The sequence below is a fragment of the Natrix helvetica genome (assembly GCF_964273705.1).
Source record: "Natrix helvetica genome assembly, chromosome: 4".
Taxonomy (NCBI): Eukaryota; Metazoa; Chordata; class Lepidosauria; order Squamata; family Natricidae; genus Natrix; species Natrix helvetica.
The window spans coordinates 71,341,380-71,357,327 of record NC_138550.1 but is presented as its reverse complement, the minus strand read 5'-3'; the positions used below and the strand labels follow the sequence as shown (position 1 = coordinate 71,357,327).

General features: G+C 45.9%; 1 protein-coding gene across 8 annotated transcripts in view; it reads left to right on the top strand.

Annotated features, from left to right (window-relative positions):
- LOC309390952 (ankyrin repeat and KH domain-containing protein 1-like) overlaps positions 1-15,948 on the top strand; it is a 194,703-nt gene that overhangs the window by 146,441 nt on the left and 32,314 nt on the right. For all 8 annotated transcript variants that reach the window (XM_081950895.1, XM_081950898.1, XM_081950893.1 and 5 more), the window contains 3 exons: positions 441-551; positions 7,181-7,330; positions 7,427-9,033. In XM_081950895.1, coding sequence (XP_081807021.1) covers positions 441-551; positions 7,181-7,330; positions 7,427-9,033 — 1,868 coding nt within the window. The remainder of the gene's footprint in view (positions 1-440; positions 552-7,180; positions 7,331-7,426; positions 9,034-15,948) is intronic.

The window sequence follows — 15,948 nt, the reverse complement described above, 5'->3', positions numbered from 1 at the left end:
TCACTCACTTCTATATTGGACCAGTGTTGCTTCTGGCTAGCCAGATATTCTTATAAGGTACAATGCAGTTGCATCCTAGAAGCAATGGATTCTTTGCAATAAGGAGTGATCCCACCAGTTCTGAAGGAAGTCATTGCTGCATCTGACCATATTAGGTAACTTTTGTTCTGTCTGCAGCCTTACCTTTCTAATTAAGATTGCTGAGGAGTTCATGCTTTGAAGAATTCTGAAGGAAGTGGGTTATCTGGGCCATTTTTGGTCTGGTTTCCTGCCTTCTGCTTTCCCCACATCAACAGCCCTGTGAAGTTCATTAGGCAGAGAGATAGTGACTGGCCCAAAGTCCTCCAACTGGGTCTCATGCCTGTATCTGGGTTTTGGGATTAAAATGTGTATCTTATTTCTTTGTTGCCTATGAAACTGCTTTTTTTGTTACTTGATAGGCAAGTGGGCAGAGTTTTGAAAGAGACATCCCCTAGCAACACTCTACAGTCTACTCCAGTTGAACAATTTCAGTTGCAAAGGGGAGGACGCTGCTGTTCAGGAGCAAAAAGGTATACAGGGGTGCACTCAATTTAAGATTGTGTATTGGGCTGAAAAGAGAGAGAAGAATAAATAAAAAACAAAGATATGATTGAAATGATGCTGTTTAGAACCCTAGCAATTATTGCAATGAGGAACATGAAGAGACTGTTATCATATTTTCATATCACTATATGAAAGTTAAGGAGAGTAAGAATTTGGAATCTATATGAGGAATAGTTGGGAATTTTAACTTTTATAACTGATGGAAGCTTTTAATATTTTTTTAATTGAAATGAGTAAATGATTAGAGCAAAATATCATTTCAATAAATGAATAAAAGTAATATGAATACTTTTTAGTTTTGAAAGTAAAATATAAATATTCCTGCTGCTGGCAACGTGATCAATAACTACATAGGTACTGTATTTTTTGGAGTATAAGTGCTCCTGAGGGCTGGGGGGGGGCAAAAACGAGCAAAAAATGCTCCGTTTTCACTCATTTTTGCCTTTTTCAGCCCCCAGGAGAACTTTGCAGACCTCCCAAACCCTCTGCACGTCCATTTTTGCAAAGGATGCGGGGTTTCAGGAGGCCAAAAATGCTGTATTCAATGTATAAGATGCACTCAGATTTTCACCCTCTTTTGCGGGGGAGGGGGAAGGTGCGTCTTATACTCCAAAAAACACAGTAATCAGAATGGTTTATAGCATTGTAATTGTGAAAATAATTCTCTTGAGATATATCTAAAATAATTTGCAGTTTCAAAATTTGTGTTTCCAGTTTAGTAATAAACTTTGATACCTGTAAGAAACTTCAGAGAATAAGAAAAAATTTGATCTGCAATGCAGAGGCAAAATTAGTGTTTGAAAATCTCTTAGAATTCTTGAATCACAAGGTTTAGGTCAGGCATCCTCAAACTATGGCCCGTGGGCCGGATGCGGGCCGCCAATGCAAAATATCCGACCCGTGGAGTGGTGGGATGAAAAGCAGCTGTCAGCTTGTAAAGTAGTGTGCTACAAGTCTTTCAGATGTTTTTCACAGCCATATGATTCAGGGCCGGTGGGTGAGTAGGAGAGGGGGTGGTGCCGGTTTGCAAAACAGCTGTCAGCTTGTAAAATAGTGTGTTAAAAGTCTTTAAAAGTGCTTTAAAAACAGCCTTTCAGATGTTTTTCACAGCTGTGTGATCCAGGGCCGGTGGGTGAGTAGGAAAGGGACTGCTTTTAAAGTAGTGCTTTAAAAGTGGATGGGTGGGGGACTTGTCTCCACGTCTCCTAGTTTTTTCAAAATCCGCTAAAGTTGGCTTTACTTTACTTTACTTTATTTCAAACTTTTATACCGCCCCCTCTCCCAAAAGGGACTCGGGGCGGTGTACAGTCAGATTAAAACACATAAATACATGGGAATAAATACAAACATAAATAAATACTAAATACTTAAAAGAGGAGGCTGTAAAAACTGTACCTAAAGTAAAGCAATTAAAACAATGTTTAAAATAACCCCTAAAAATACCCAATTAAAAATATCTGCCAGGAGGTAAGATAAGACTATAAATGGGCCAAGCCGGCTAAACGAAACAGGTGAGTCTTCAGTTTTTGTCGGAAGGAGCGGAAGTCGGTGGTGATTCTGATATCGGGGGGGAGGTCATTCCAGAGGGTTGGGCCCATCACAGAGAAGGCTCTACTCCTAGGCGCCGCCCGTTGGCATTGCTTAGTGGACGGCACCAGGAGGAGTCCCTCCCTGTGAGAGCGAATTGGTCGCAGGGAAGTATGCGGTAGGATGCGATCCCGCAAGTAGCTAGGTCCTGTGCCATGGAGCGCTTTAAAGATGGTAATTAACACCTTGAAACGCACCCGAAAGACCACAGGCAGCCAGTGCAGCTCGCGCAGGAAAGGTTACGTGGGAGTACCTGGTACTCCCCATGATAGCCCGCGCGGCTGCGTTCTGGACTAGCTGCAGTCTTCGGGCACGTCCCAAGGGAAGCCCCATGTAGAGGGCGTTGCAGTAGTCCAGCCGAGACGTCACCAGTGCATGAGTGACCGTGCGTAGGGCATCCCGGTCCAGTAGGGGGCGCAATTGGCGCACCAGGCAAACCTGGTGGAACGCCCCCCTTGCCACGGCTGCCACATGGTCGTCCATTGACAGCCGGGCATCTAGGAGGACGCCCAAATTGCGCGCCCGTTCCACAGGGGGCAATTGCTCGCCCCCTATGGCCAGTGATGGTGTCAACTGGCTGAACCGAGGTGCCGGTAGCCATAGCCACTCAGTCTTGGACAGGTTGAGCTTGAGTCTGTTGTCCCCCATCCAGACCCCGACGGCTTCCAAACACCGGGTCATCACCTCGACAGCCTCGTTGGGGTGGTTTGGGGTGGAAATGTACAGCTGAGTGTCATCAGCGTACAGATGATACTCCACCCCAAAACCACGGATGATCTCTCCCAGCGGCTTCACATAGGCGTTGAACAGAAGGGGTGAGAGGACCGACCCCTGCGGCACCCCACAAGTGAGTGGCCTCAGGGTCGACCTCTGCCCCCCTGCCAACACACATTGCGTCCGGTCGGAGAGGTAGGAGCCGAACCACCGCAGGACGGTGCCTCCAACTCCCATCCCCTCCAGCCGGCGCAATAGGATACCATGGTCAATGGTATCAAAAGCCGCTGACAGATCTAATAGGACCAGGATAGAGGAACAACCCCTATCTCTGGCCCTCCAGAGATCATCTACCAATGCGACCAAGGCCGTCTCCGTGCTGTGTCCGGGTCGGAAGCCGGACTGATTCCTCAAGGTGTCGTGGAAACTGCTGTGCCACCACATTCTCTACAACCTTCGCTAAAAAGGGAAGGTTGGAGACTGGACGGTAATTAGCTAGTTCCATCGGGTCAAGGGAAGGCCTCTTGAGTAAGGGTCTCACCACCGCCTCTTTCAAGGCGGTAGGTAAGGACCCCTTGCCCAATGAGGCGTTCACCAAGCCCAGTAGCCAGCCTCGTGTCACTTCCCAGGATGCCAGTACCAGCCAGGAGGGACACAGGTCCATTAAACATGTGGTGGGTCGCAGCCGTCCCCGCAACCTGTCCAAATCCTCGGGGCAACAGAATCAAACTCCTCCCAGAATGGTCTCACAAGACTCACTGTTGACGGCTCCTCTGGTCCACTGAAGGGGGCCCATCCGCTCCGGATCTGAGCGATTTTGTCCTGCAGATATTCCCCAAACTCCTCTGCTCTGCCCTGTAAAGGGGCTTCCCGCGTCCTCTGTGATAAGAGGGAGCGGGTTACCCGAAACAGGGCAGCAGGGCGGTTATCGGCGGACGCAATAAGAGTGGCACAATGTCTACGTTTGGCCACTCTTAATGCCACAAGGTAGGTCCGTGAATAGGCTCTTACCTGTGTTCGATCAGATTCGGAGCGTGAGGACCTCCACCTGCCCTCTAGGCGTCTCCTATGGCGCTTCATCACCCTCAGGTCCTCGGTAAACCAAGGAGCCCGGGTGGGTCGTCGCCGCAGGAGAGGCCGCAAAGGCGCAACTCGGTCCAGGGCCCCAGCAGCCGCCCTATTCCAGGCGGCCACTAGGTTCTCGGAGCGAGAGCAGGTCAGGGCTACAGGGAATGGCCCAAGTTCCGTCTGGAACCTGTCCGGTTCCATCAGGCGCCTGGGGCGGTACCAACTTGGACAGTCTGGTTCCGCCTCCTCGCGGTGGGGAGTAGCGCCAGGGAAGTCCAGCCGGAGAGATGAGTGATCTGACCATGACAGGGGAGTGATGACTACATCCCCTCTTCCCAGATCACTCATCCACTGTTCAGATACAAAAACAAGGTCCAGAGTGTGGCCACCTTCGTGTGTGGGGCCCTGAATTAATTGGGTCAGGTCCATGGCTGTCATGGAAGCCATGAACTCCCGAGCTACCTCGGATGCTTCCCCCGTCGACGGCAAGTTGAAATCCCCCATAACCACAAGCTTGGGGGTCTCAACTGCCGTTTCTGAGATCAGCTCGAGGAGCTCGGGCAGGGCTGCTGATGCATAGCGAGGAGCCAAGTATACAATCAGCAAGCCCCACTGCCTCCCTGGGCCCCATTTCACACCAAGGGACTCACACCCGGGTATCTGAGGTACAGTGAACTCCCTTGGCTCTAGACATTCCCGTATAACTACCGCCACCCCACCACCCTTACCCAGGGCCCGAGGCTGATGGAATGCACGGAAACCCGGTGGGCACATTTCCACGAGGGGTAAACCACCCTCGTGGCCCAACCAGGTCTCCGTTATCCCTGCAAGGTCCAGCTCCCCCTCTGAGATCCACTCACTAATGAGGGGGGCCTTGTTGGTCATGGACCTTGCATTGCAGAGCATCAGCCTCAGGCTCTGTAGTTCCTGACCACCTAGATTGCGGGGGTTGGTACAAACGACCGGGCGTGTCCAACAGCCACGGTCTCCCAACCAACCTTGTGGTCTTCTCCTGTCCTCGCATCCCCTCCTCCCCGCGACCGTTGTAATAAGGCAACCCTCTGTTGGAATGTCCTTTCCCCTCCCCCCCTCCACCATACTCACTTCCCTCCTAGACTCACCTGTTCACCTGACACTGGCCCCCCTCCTGGGCAGATTAACCCCCACACACACCCTGAAACCCTCCCTGGAACCCCCTAAAAAGGATAAAAAACATTTGGTTAAAAAACCCCTAAGCTTCCGTTTCCTCCACCTCTCGGGGGTCCATAAACCCATCATCAAGGCGGGCCCTTACAAGCGCCAAGGGCCATGCCTGCGAGAGGGGGGACTCCCGCAGGCGGAGCAGGTCTAACCTCTAATAAATAATCTTAAAAAACACGATGGGGTCAAAGGTGCTGTAGATAGTAAGTGGTCAGTCAGTAGGTCAGGATCTCGGCAGAAGGTGCTTGGGTAAAAAAAAAGGGGGGGGGAGAATGATCAAATGTCCAAGTGGTCTGAGTGGTGGAGAGATGGTCAAAGGGTGGTGGCAAACCTAGATGATCCTAGGTGGATGAGAGTTCATAGAGAGTTAACACTAATTCAAATGCAACCACATTATAATGCCTGAAGGAGAATTCACCCACTGCTTTGATTCTTTCCATATATAAAGTACATCCACCAAATTGGTTGCTGGACAATTTTGGTAGATATTCATGTGTGTATATTACACATGCACAAGTGTGGCAGAAAGCAAATCAGTTTGTGAATTCTCCGGGCTTAAAAGACCTTTAGCCTTGTAATCCCAAATAAGCAGGCCCACACTTCCCATTGAATTAGTAGTATATTTATATTGGTTAAAATTGTTCTTCATTTTAAATATTGTATTATTTCATGTTTCTTTGCACTACAAATAAAGATATGTGCAGTGTTCATAGAAATTTGTTCATGTTTCTTTTTCCAAATATAGTCTGGCCCCCAACAGTCTGAGGGACCATTTATCCCTCCTTAATTCACCATTGGAGTGTGTTTGTGTGTATGTTGATTCTTGCCTTCTTCCCGCCTGCTTCCAGTGTCCCCCAATGCCCATCTTGGGGGTTTTAGTTGCAGTCTTAATTGGTGCAGTTCTAGTCTGGTTTATTGTGTGGTCATCTGAAACATATGATCAGGAGTTATTTTGAAGGAAATCCTGTTTGTTTTATTCTTTTTTTAATGGCCTGTTTTAAGGAGCCTGAAGCTGCTGTTTTAATGAAGTTAGGCAAATGGCAAGAAAGTTTGCACTCTTTTTCCTTTGGGGGTTTGGGCTCTTAAGTAAATAGATTTCTTGGGTTGAGCAAGTACAGCAAGGACAAAGGCAAAATGGACTGCTAAATTAGGCACACCTCCCAGTGCACCTAGCCTTGACCACTCAGCCAGTCCAGCCCCCCAATAGTGTGAGGGACCGTGAATCGGCCCCCTGTTCAAAAAGTTTGAGAACCCCTGGTTTATGCTCTGAAGTCTAACCAACATCAATATCATAATATAGACTAAATCATCTCAGACAAGAATCTACCCTGCCCCTTCCATGTTAATCCTGAACACATCTAACAACCAGGAACCCATTTTCTTTTTAGATAATTAGTTCCATGTTGGATCCACTCTTATTATTAAAAGGCTCACCTAGCATTCAGTCAAGATTTGCTTTCCTGTAATTTTGAAATATTTATTGACCTTACTTACGGGCATTAAGGATCAAGCTGTGGTATTCTCTTGCTTGAAGAGTGCTATAAAATTCCTCTTTATTTGTATTTTGCAGCTTCTGGTTTCCAGTCTCTTGATCATTGTTCTTGTCCCATATAAACATATAGAAATGCAGTCACTGTATGTAGATATTCACAGCTGTACAGCTTTCAAATTAAACTTACAGTGATTATGGAGTTTGATCGTTAACTGTAAAGATCCTGGCTGAGAATAAAGAAGAGAAGTGAGATGAGCTAGTCTTCTAAAATTCAGTTATTTAAGTATGAGTTAACTTTAATAGTAATCATTAAAAGAAAATCAAATTAACTGAAGATTCACTTCAAAATCTAGAAACACCTTTGATAGTAATTAAGTTAAAAGAGCAGTGCTTTGAGATTGACTCTTTAGGTTTAATAGATTGAAAAGTTCAACAGATTGTCTACCCCCTCCCCCATTCTGCAATTATCTATAGTGCAGAATTTGTTAATAATAAAGCCTGACAACAATTATAATTGCAACCTTTAATGTTTAGGTCAAAAAAGCTGTCTGTTCCAGCATCGGTTGTGTCTCGAATAATGGGAAGAGGTGGGTGCAATATCACAGCAATTCAGGATGTTACTGGTGCTCACATTGATGTGGACAAGCAAAAAGATAAAAATGGAGAAAGAATGATCACCATAAGGTAGAGTCCATAAGATTTTACTTTGATTTTCAGTTGGATTAAATTGCACTGAACAAGAATTGTGTTTTACAAATGACATAACTTTTTCTGTTTCAGGGGTGGAACAGAATCAACAAGATATGCAGTACAACTTATTAATGCCCTTATTCAAGATCCTGCTAAGGAACTGGAAGATTTAATTCCTAAAACTCATATAAGAACACCTGTTTCCAGCACTAAATCAATCCATACCAATTTTTCATCTGGCATCAGTACTGCTTCAGCTTCAAACAAAAACTCATTTTCTATTGGAGCTTCATCTCTTGTCACGTCTCAGTCATCAACACTATCTACTTTCCAGTCTAACAAATTAAGCAAAAATGTCCCAGCAAATGTGCGCTCTTCTTTTCCAGTCTCTTTACCTTTAGCTTATTCCCATCCTCACTTTGCTTTATTGGCTGCTCAAACTATGCAACAAATTCGACACCCTCGTTTACCTATGGCCCAGTTTGGAGGAACATTTTCAACCTCTCCAAATACTTGGGGACCATTCCCAGTGAGACCAGTTAATCCAGGCAGCACAAATAGCTCTCCAAAACATAACAATTCAAATCGCATAGGTAACCAGAATGGTAGTATTTTACAGTCGGAACCTACAGGTTTAGCTTCTAGCAGTCCTGGTAGTGTCTCTTCAGCAGTTCCATCCTCTCAGCCACTTTGTGTGACAAATAATCGGACTCCATCATCAGTCAGGAAGCAGCTGTTTGCTTGCATTCCTAAAACAAGTACCATGACGACAGCAATCTCAACTGTGACAACAACATGTAGCACACTGCCTTCAACTTCTCCTGCACATGAAAATACTGGGAATGTTCCCACTACATTTCTACTCTCCAATGTTCCACAGGCACAGCAATCTGCACTTAAAACAGATGCTGCTACTCCTGTTTCAGTACCCAAAGAAAAGGCATCAGCGCCAGAACAATCTGTTGGCATTGCATGTGTGTCATCATCGGTTGCTACTAGTAGCAGTATCACATCTTGCAGCAGCCCAGGAATCCTAGAGTCATGCACATCCAGCAGTCCTGGACCTCCAGATAATCTCCCAAATGAAACACTGCCAGCTAATATGCCCGAATTAAGTCCTCCCATAACTAAGCCTTTTTCTTCAAGTTCAGAATCCACTCCATTAACTTTATCATCGCCTAGATCGATTGCTTCGGAAAATCAGGACAATGGTAACTTACCTCAATTAGCTGTACCAGCACCAAGAGTTTCTCACAGAATGCAGCCTAGAGGTTCTTTTTATTCAATGGTACCAAATGCAAATCTCCATCAAGAAACCCAGTCTGTTTTTGTTACAAATGCCGTACCTTTAACACCGTCTCAAGGTCCATCTACTACAGTTCACTTATCATCACCCATGAACATTATGAATGGTTCTCAGATGCATATTAATCCATCAAACAAGCCTTTGCCTCCTACCTTTGGGCCAGCAACACTCTTTAATCATTTTAGTAGTCTTTTTGATAGTAACCAGATGCCAGCTAACCAAGGATGGGGAGATTGCCCACTGTCCACACGAGCAGCAGCAGATCAATCTTTCACTGTCCAGTCTACTTTCTTAAGTAACTCTGTATTGGGGCACATGGAAAGTGTACATCCTGATAACTCTAAGGCTCCAGGGTTCCGACCACCTCAGAGAGTTTCAACAAGTCCTGTAGGTAAGTTGCTATGTTTCCATATGAAAAAGAGGAAAGGAGAGCTTTTAGTCTGTGCAGTGTAACTGAAACGCTGTAGAGATTCTCAGTCATCCAGGTCATGGTTGTCCCAAAGGTGCTTTTTTGGGAGGCAACTGGGCTTGCTTTTTTTCTTTGAAGATGTTTTGCTTCTCATCCAAGAAGCTCCATCAGCTCTGATTGGATGATGAGGAATGGAAGGATTTATATTTCTTACAGACAGCTGGTTACCTGTATCCTTTTAGAGGGTCATTGAAGCACTTGGAGGTTTATCTGTGTACTCAGGGTTACCAGAGTTGTGCTAATGGTTCCTGTAGTCTGCAATTTTTCTGGAAATGTGTTCATACTCCCACACCATTCGAAGGGTGTTCGATAAAACCTCCAAGTACTTCAATGACCCTTTAAAAGAATGCAGATGACCAGCTGTGTGCAAGGATATAAATCCTTCCATTCCCCACTATCCTGTCAGAGCTGAAGAAGCATCTTGGATGAGAAGCAAAACGTCTTCAAAGAAAAAACAAGGTCCAGTTGCCTCCTGAAAAAGCACCTTTGTAACTGAAACTGTTTGCAGAAAATTATCACTTATCCTGAGCCAAAAAATATGGAAAAGGGTATTATGCTGATCTTTAGCTATTTTTATTTGGGTGATATCATTTAAGGTAATTTTATTTTATTAAAGAATATGGGAATTAAGTTGAAACATAATAAATCAACCCATGAATTGATGAAAATTTTGACTTGTTTTAGAAATTTCTTAATTTTTTTTTAGATTTGTATTTAACTTTGCCTCTTCAGTCTGATTGTCATTCTCTACTTATACATTGTGTTATTAGTGTTAAAGCTGTCTCCCTCAAACTAGAACTGTTCAGCTGTTGAGTAATGATTTGTATATTCCTAGGAAACAGTCCTTAGTGTTTGTAGTAATAGTTTTAGTCCAGCTTGTCTAATATGAGTAAGGGTGCTGTGAGGCTGATTTCCTGTTTTAAACTTTTCAAAATGGGAAAGGGAGAGGATAAAAATCTGCTGTACTATTGCTGGAAAATACATACATCACGGTCATCTGAGCCCTGCAAGAAAATATTGCTGCATAAAGTGCTTTCATTCACTCCTCTAATCATTCAGCCATACTCTGCCTGAGCTATATTCTTCTGTATGATTTTTCATATTTTACACATACACATGTTTTCAGTTGTTACTAATCCTTTTGGCTAGTGACACTGGAAATGGAAACGTATGCCCTTGAAGTATTCTTTAGAACTGTATCCCTAGCAATCAGAGTACTTTTCATTCTAAAAATTAGTTTGTCTTCACTTTCCAAAAGTATAGCATAATTTTTTGTGGAACTTCTAGAATATTTTTTTCTTTCACATGACTCAAGCTTTGTTTATATGCAATTATACCATTACAGTGCAGGTTCAATGGTAACTATATAATTATTGTAATGATAGATATAGCTGTACAATCAGATTAGATGAACTCTATTCATCTGTTAGGGGAGATTTTTTCATGTTATATACCTGCAACAGTTCATGCTTCTACATTAATGCAGTATGTGGTACTAGATCATTCCTATATGTAGTCTTGTGTTTCTGAAAATGATTTTTCTGTTTTACTTGCTTTTCTGTACCGGTTTATTTCAGGTGAATATCATAATAGGATGGTTAGGTTTTTTTAGAATTGCAAGAGGGAAAAGCTCAAATATTTCATTAACTTAATTTAAACACATATACAATATTCATGTTCATGTTTGATCAAAAGCACTTGATTTGCTGTCTGTGGCTTTTCTATTCTTTTGATTTAAAAGAACTGGATTGTTTGTTTATTACAGTATAGGCTGCCAAATCCTAAGGACTCTTGGCAATTTACAAGAAAAATATACAAGAAGCAATATACTGTACATAAACATCTACAAATAAAATTGTTATAAATTAATGAAAACATAGAATAAATGTAAATTAAACAATTATAAGCAAATCCAAGTTAGAAGCAAGACCAAAAGGCCTTTCAGAAAAGCTCTGTTCTCCTGTGCGCTGCTTGGAGAATCCAAGCTTGGATTCAACTTCTGTCTATTTGCTCAGTGACTGAGTTTGAAGAGCTTTGGCCACACCTCCTTGGCTTGACTGCTTTCAGTTTCTCAACTCAGTCTGAGCCCAAGAGACGTGACTAAAATTCTCTCTTCAATCAACTAAGGAGACAAATTGAATTCTTCAAACAGCGTTTTTAGAAGCTTCAAGGAAACAAAAAATTTGGAAGGTGTTTAGCCGTCTTGCAGCTAATTATGATCCTTTGATCGCATCACCTTTTACATTCCAGCGAGCAAGGTGGGTCACCGGCTGCCATGCTCTCACGGTTTCCCAGCCTCTGTTGGTCCATCGGATTCGTTGAGGGAGAGGGAATGCCAAAAGCGGTAGGGATAAACGATTAACGGCCGATTCCAGCTTCGCACCAAAACTAGTTTCGTGCCCGTTGGCAGGCCATAGCGAGCATGCCCAGGTTCGCATCTATAAGACACTCAGAGGGAACAGACGTCGGGAATTAACATCAGCTTGACTCTGCAATCAAGAGGTCTTCTCACCGATGTGGAAGCACCAGGGCTTTCTCGTGAGGACATCAGAGCGCAGAGTGGCACCTAGCTCCCAGAGATCACTGTCAGAGAACTCGGTGACACTCTGGTGAGGCTACAATCATCTTTCTGGCATTGCAGAGTCGTGGGCCTGTCATACAACTCCTTCCTTGCAGGAAGTGGTGAGTTGTTGCATGTGAGGCAGTCATACTAGTACATTACTTGTCCGGCCTGTATTTAAATGGTGGAACATCGCACAGTGGGAAAGAAGCCTCAGCTTGGGCCCTCTTCCAACCACCAGGGAAGAGCAGTTTTAAGGAGACCAGTTCATCTCCAAGACATCCTCAAGGAGTGCCGAGTCCAGAGGCCCTTCAGTCAATAAGATATTTGCTGCTTCTGACAGGGACTCCAGCAGGCGCCAAAGGGCGCTGGAAAAACAATTTGCTAATGCACAGAGAGCTTTAAGGGAGGAGCCTTCCCTTCCAGGACAAGCAGAACCTATCCCTCAGCCCATTGAAGAAGCACAGAATTCGCCCCCTGATAAAGTATCCGAGCCTCCAGTGTTACAGGCTGCCTGTTTTGACGAAGATTTTACACCATTTGCAGGTGGGGACTTGCCTGAATTCCCGAGGGATTCCGCACCCTCAGCAACCTTCACACTGACAGCAGCAGGCCTCCATTCCTCAGAAGTTTCTGGCCTGACCCCGGAAATGCATACTTACATTGCTGAGGCCATTGTTCAAGGTTTTGAGACTGAACTTCAGTGTAGGAGCTTCCTTGTTCCAAACCTACCTGGAAATGTTCTATCCTCAGACAAGCAGGCCCAGAGGGAGGAAGATCTGATATCCTTGCAGGAACCACATTCCCCTAGACCAGTGGTTCTCAACCTTTCCAATGCCATGACCCTTTAATACAGTTCCTCATGTTGTGGTGACCCCAACCATAAAATTGGTGTCTCGGTTCCTAAGACCATCAAAAATATGTGCTTTCCGATGGTCTTAGGCGACCCCTGTGAAAGGGTCATTCGACCCCCAAAGGGGTCCCGACCCACAGGTTGAGAACCACTGACCTAGACCATCAGTATGCAGTGAGCATTCACTAGCAGGGGAGGAGGAGGTTGGTGACCAAGAGCTTTCAGAGGACAAGGGCATGGCCCCAGATAGACCTGCGTATATCAGCCTTTTCCATCCAGCTCTCTTTAAGTCCCTCCTTTATAAGGCCAGATCAGTTACTAATATGGCAGTGGCAGACTATTCCACGGAACTGCCTAAGGAGCCACAGGATCAAAGTGAACAGCTGTTCATGGAGTGGAAGTAACAAACAGCTCTACCTAGTAGGCCCAAACCTAGAGCAACTGCTTCAGTGACCCAAGGTAGATGCTCCAGTGGCCTCTCCAGCATCCTTGGCCCTCATTCCCTCAGCTCTGATGGAGGGTATGAAGGTGGAGGATAAGAAAGCCAAGACTTCCTTCTGCAAGACACTAATCAGGCTAATGTGGCATCATTCTTCAATAGAGCATCCCTCCTCTGGCTCTGCCAGCTGTTAGGCAGAGTTCCCCTTGAGGATACTAGGCTCCGCCAGGATATAAATAAGCTGGCAGCAGCCACCAATATTCTGCGGATGCCACTGTCAACGTGGCTAAGTTCGCATCAAGGACATTGACATCTAATTTCACCATGAAGACTCTTGTGGCTACATCACTGGCAGGCGGACATAAGGACAAAAATGGCATCTAGCCTTGGCTCCCTTCAAGGGAGACAATCTTTTCGGGGAGGCCCTTGATCCGGTGTTAGTAGAGACCAAGGACAAAAGGAAGGTCTTGCCATATAACTTCTGGCAGGCAGACCACAGGCCCTCTCCCTACAGTCACAAATAGCCCTTTCGTCCAGCTGACACTGGATTCCCTGCCACCCAGTTTCAGCAAAGTTATTCCCAGGGAACCGACAGGTCTCAAGACAGACGATCCTTCCGGGACAGAGGCAGGCAATAGCCCTACACCAGGAGACCTTTCCAAAGGTTTGGAAACAGGCCTTTCCATAGGGCCAAGTGACTCCCAACACAACCTTCCCATTGGTTTGGAGGCCTTCCTCAGTCAGTGGGAAAACACCACCACAGTTGTGTGGGTTCTGCAGACCGTGAGGCTGGGCCTCACTCTGGAATTTGTGTCCCCTCATCCACGGCACTTCATCAGCTGCCCCAGACCCAGATGCTCTGCAAAGAAGGGACTCATGGAGACCAAAATCCAACACCTATTAGACATCAGGGTGAACGAATCAATCCTGACAGGTCAGGAATGTCTAGGGTTTTACTCGATACTCTTCCTGGTCCCAAAGAGCTCGGGAGGGTGGAGAGCCATCCTAGACCTCAAACAGCTCAATGTCCACGTAATGTACAAACGCTTCAAAATGCATTCCCTTCAATCCATCTTGGGAGGGAGATCTCGTAACATCTATAGATTTCAAAGAGGCCTACCTGCATGTCCCCATCCGCCCAAGTTTCCTGAGATTTTGTTAGCAGGGCACCATTACTAGTACAGGAACCTGCCATTTGGTCTGTCATCGGCCCCCAGGACCTTCACCAAACTACTGGAAGCAGACACAGCGCACCTCAGATCACGACCGTTGCACATGCAATGTTACCTGGATGACATCCTCATCCAGTTGTGGTCCTCCCTTGAAGCGCAGCAGGACTTGCGCATCACAATTCTGACATTACAGAAACACTAATTCTCTGCGAACATGGAAAAGAGTCATCTGATACCACTTGGGGGACACAACATCTTGTACAGTATCGCTCTCCCAAGACCAGCATTCCAGCATAAGGGCACTAGTGACCTCAATCTGGTCACAGCGGTCGGTACCATTGATCCTTCTTTCTGTCAGGAAAGATGATTTCCTGTATCTCATTCTCACCGTGGGCAAGATTGCATACCTGGTGATTGCAATGGTTCCTGTTGGTCGCAGGAGGAGTTGGAGAACAACATCAACTGGCTGGAACTCAGGGCAGCACATCTGGCCCTCCATTGGTTCCAGGGGAGGATAACCAGTCAGCATGTTCTCCTGCTAATGGACAACGTGGCCACCAAGGCACACGTGAACCACCAAGAGGGCATCCACTCCAGGGCAATGTTGCAGGAAGCAGAGAGATTAGGTCTTTGGGCAGAGGCCTACATCCTCTCCATTCAAGCGGAACATATTTCCGGAATAGCCAATATCCAAGCAGACTGGTTGAGCAGGGGCACCGTGGACCACTTGGAATGGCGCCTGCATCTGGATCTCTTCTATCATCTGTCCTAGAGTTTCGGCCAACTGATAGTGGACCAGTTCCCCCGACCAGAGAATGTTCATCTTCCGAGAATTTTCTCCAGGTTCCTGACACCAGGAGCAGAAGGAGTTGACGCCCTCTGCAGTCCTTGGCCTCAGGGACTTCTGTATACCTTCCCTCCCCTCTCTCTCATCCTGAGGGTGATTAGGAAGATACTTGCAGAGGGAAGTATCGCTCCTCACTGGCCCAGACACCCATGATTCATGGATTTAACCAGCCTATCCGTGTCCCCACCCTGGACAGGATCTCTCAGCCAGGGGGTACTGGTTCATCCGGAACCTCAGTGGCTCCAGTTAACCATCTGGCACTTGAGAGGGACATCCTGAGAAGGGATAACTTTTCTGGGCAAGTTATCTAGACCATCCAGGCATCTAGACGGGTGTCTGCTAACCACATTTACAATGCAACCTGGACCACATTCTGCACATGGTGCTCCAGGGGTCTTATTGACCCTCTTCAGCTTTGATTCCTCAGATTCTAGACTTCTTACAACACGGACTAGACAAAGGTCTCTCTCCCAACACTGTTTGGAGACAGATGGCCACTTTGTCCACAATCCTGACAAGTGACACCAAGCACCCCCTTTCGCAACATCCAAGAGTGCACAGTTTCCGAAGGGAGCGGTCAATCTCAGACAACCAGTGGTACATCGATACCCCACATGGGACCTTTCCATTGTCTTACAGGCCCTCATTTCTGCACCGTTCCTACCATTGAAAACAAGAAGTCTCAGGCTTTTGACCTTTAAAGCCGCCTTCCTCATGGCCATTACCTCAGCCAGGAGGATTTCTGTACTGGAGGACATGTCTGTGCATGAGGACCTGTGTATCATCCGACCGGACAGGGTCATTCTGAGAGTAGAACCATCCTTTTTTCCTAAAGTGAACTCCTGGTTTCACAGGGCCCAGGAGGGCATTTTACTGGATTTTTGTCTAGGAGCCAGCCACCCTACAGAGAAACTGTGGCATAAATTGGATGTCAGAAGGGCGATTCGTAGATATATTAAAAGGATG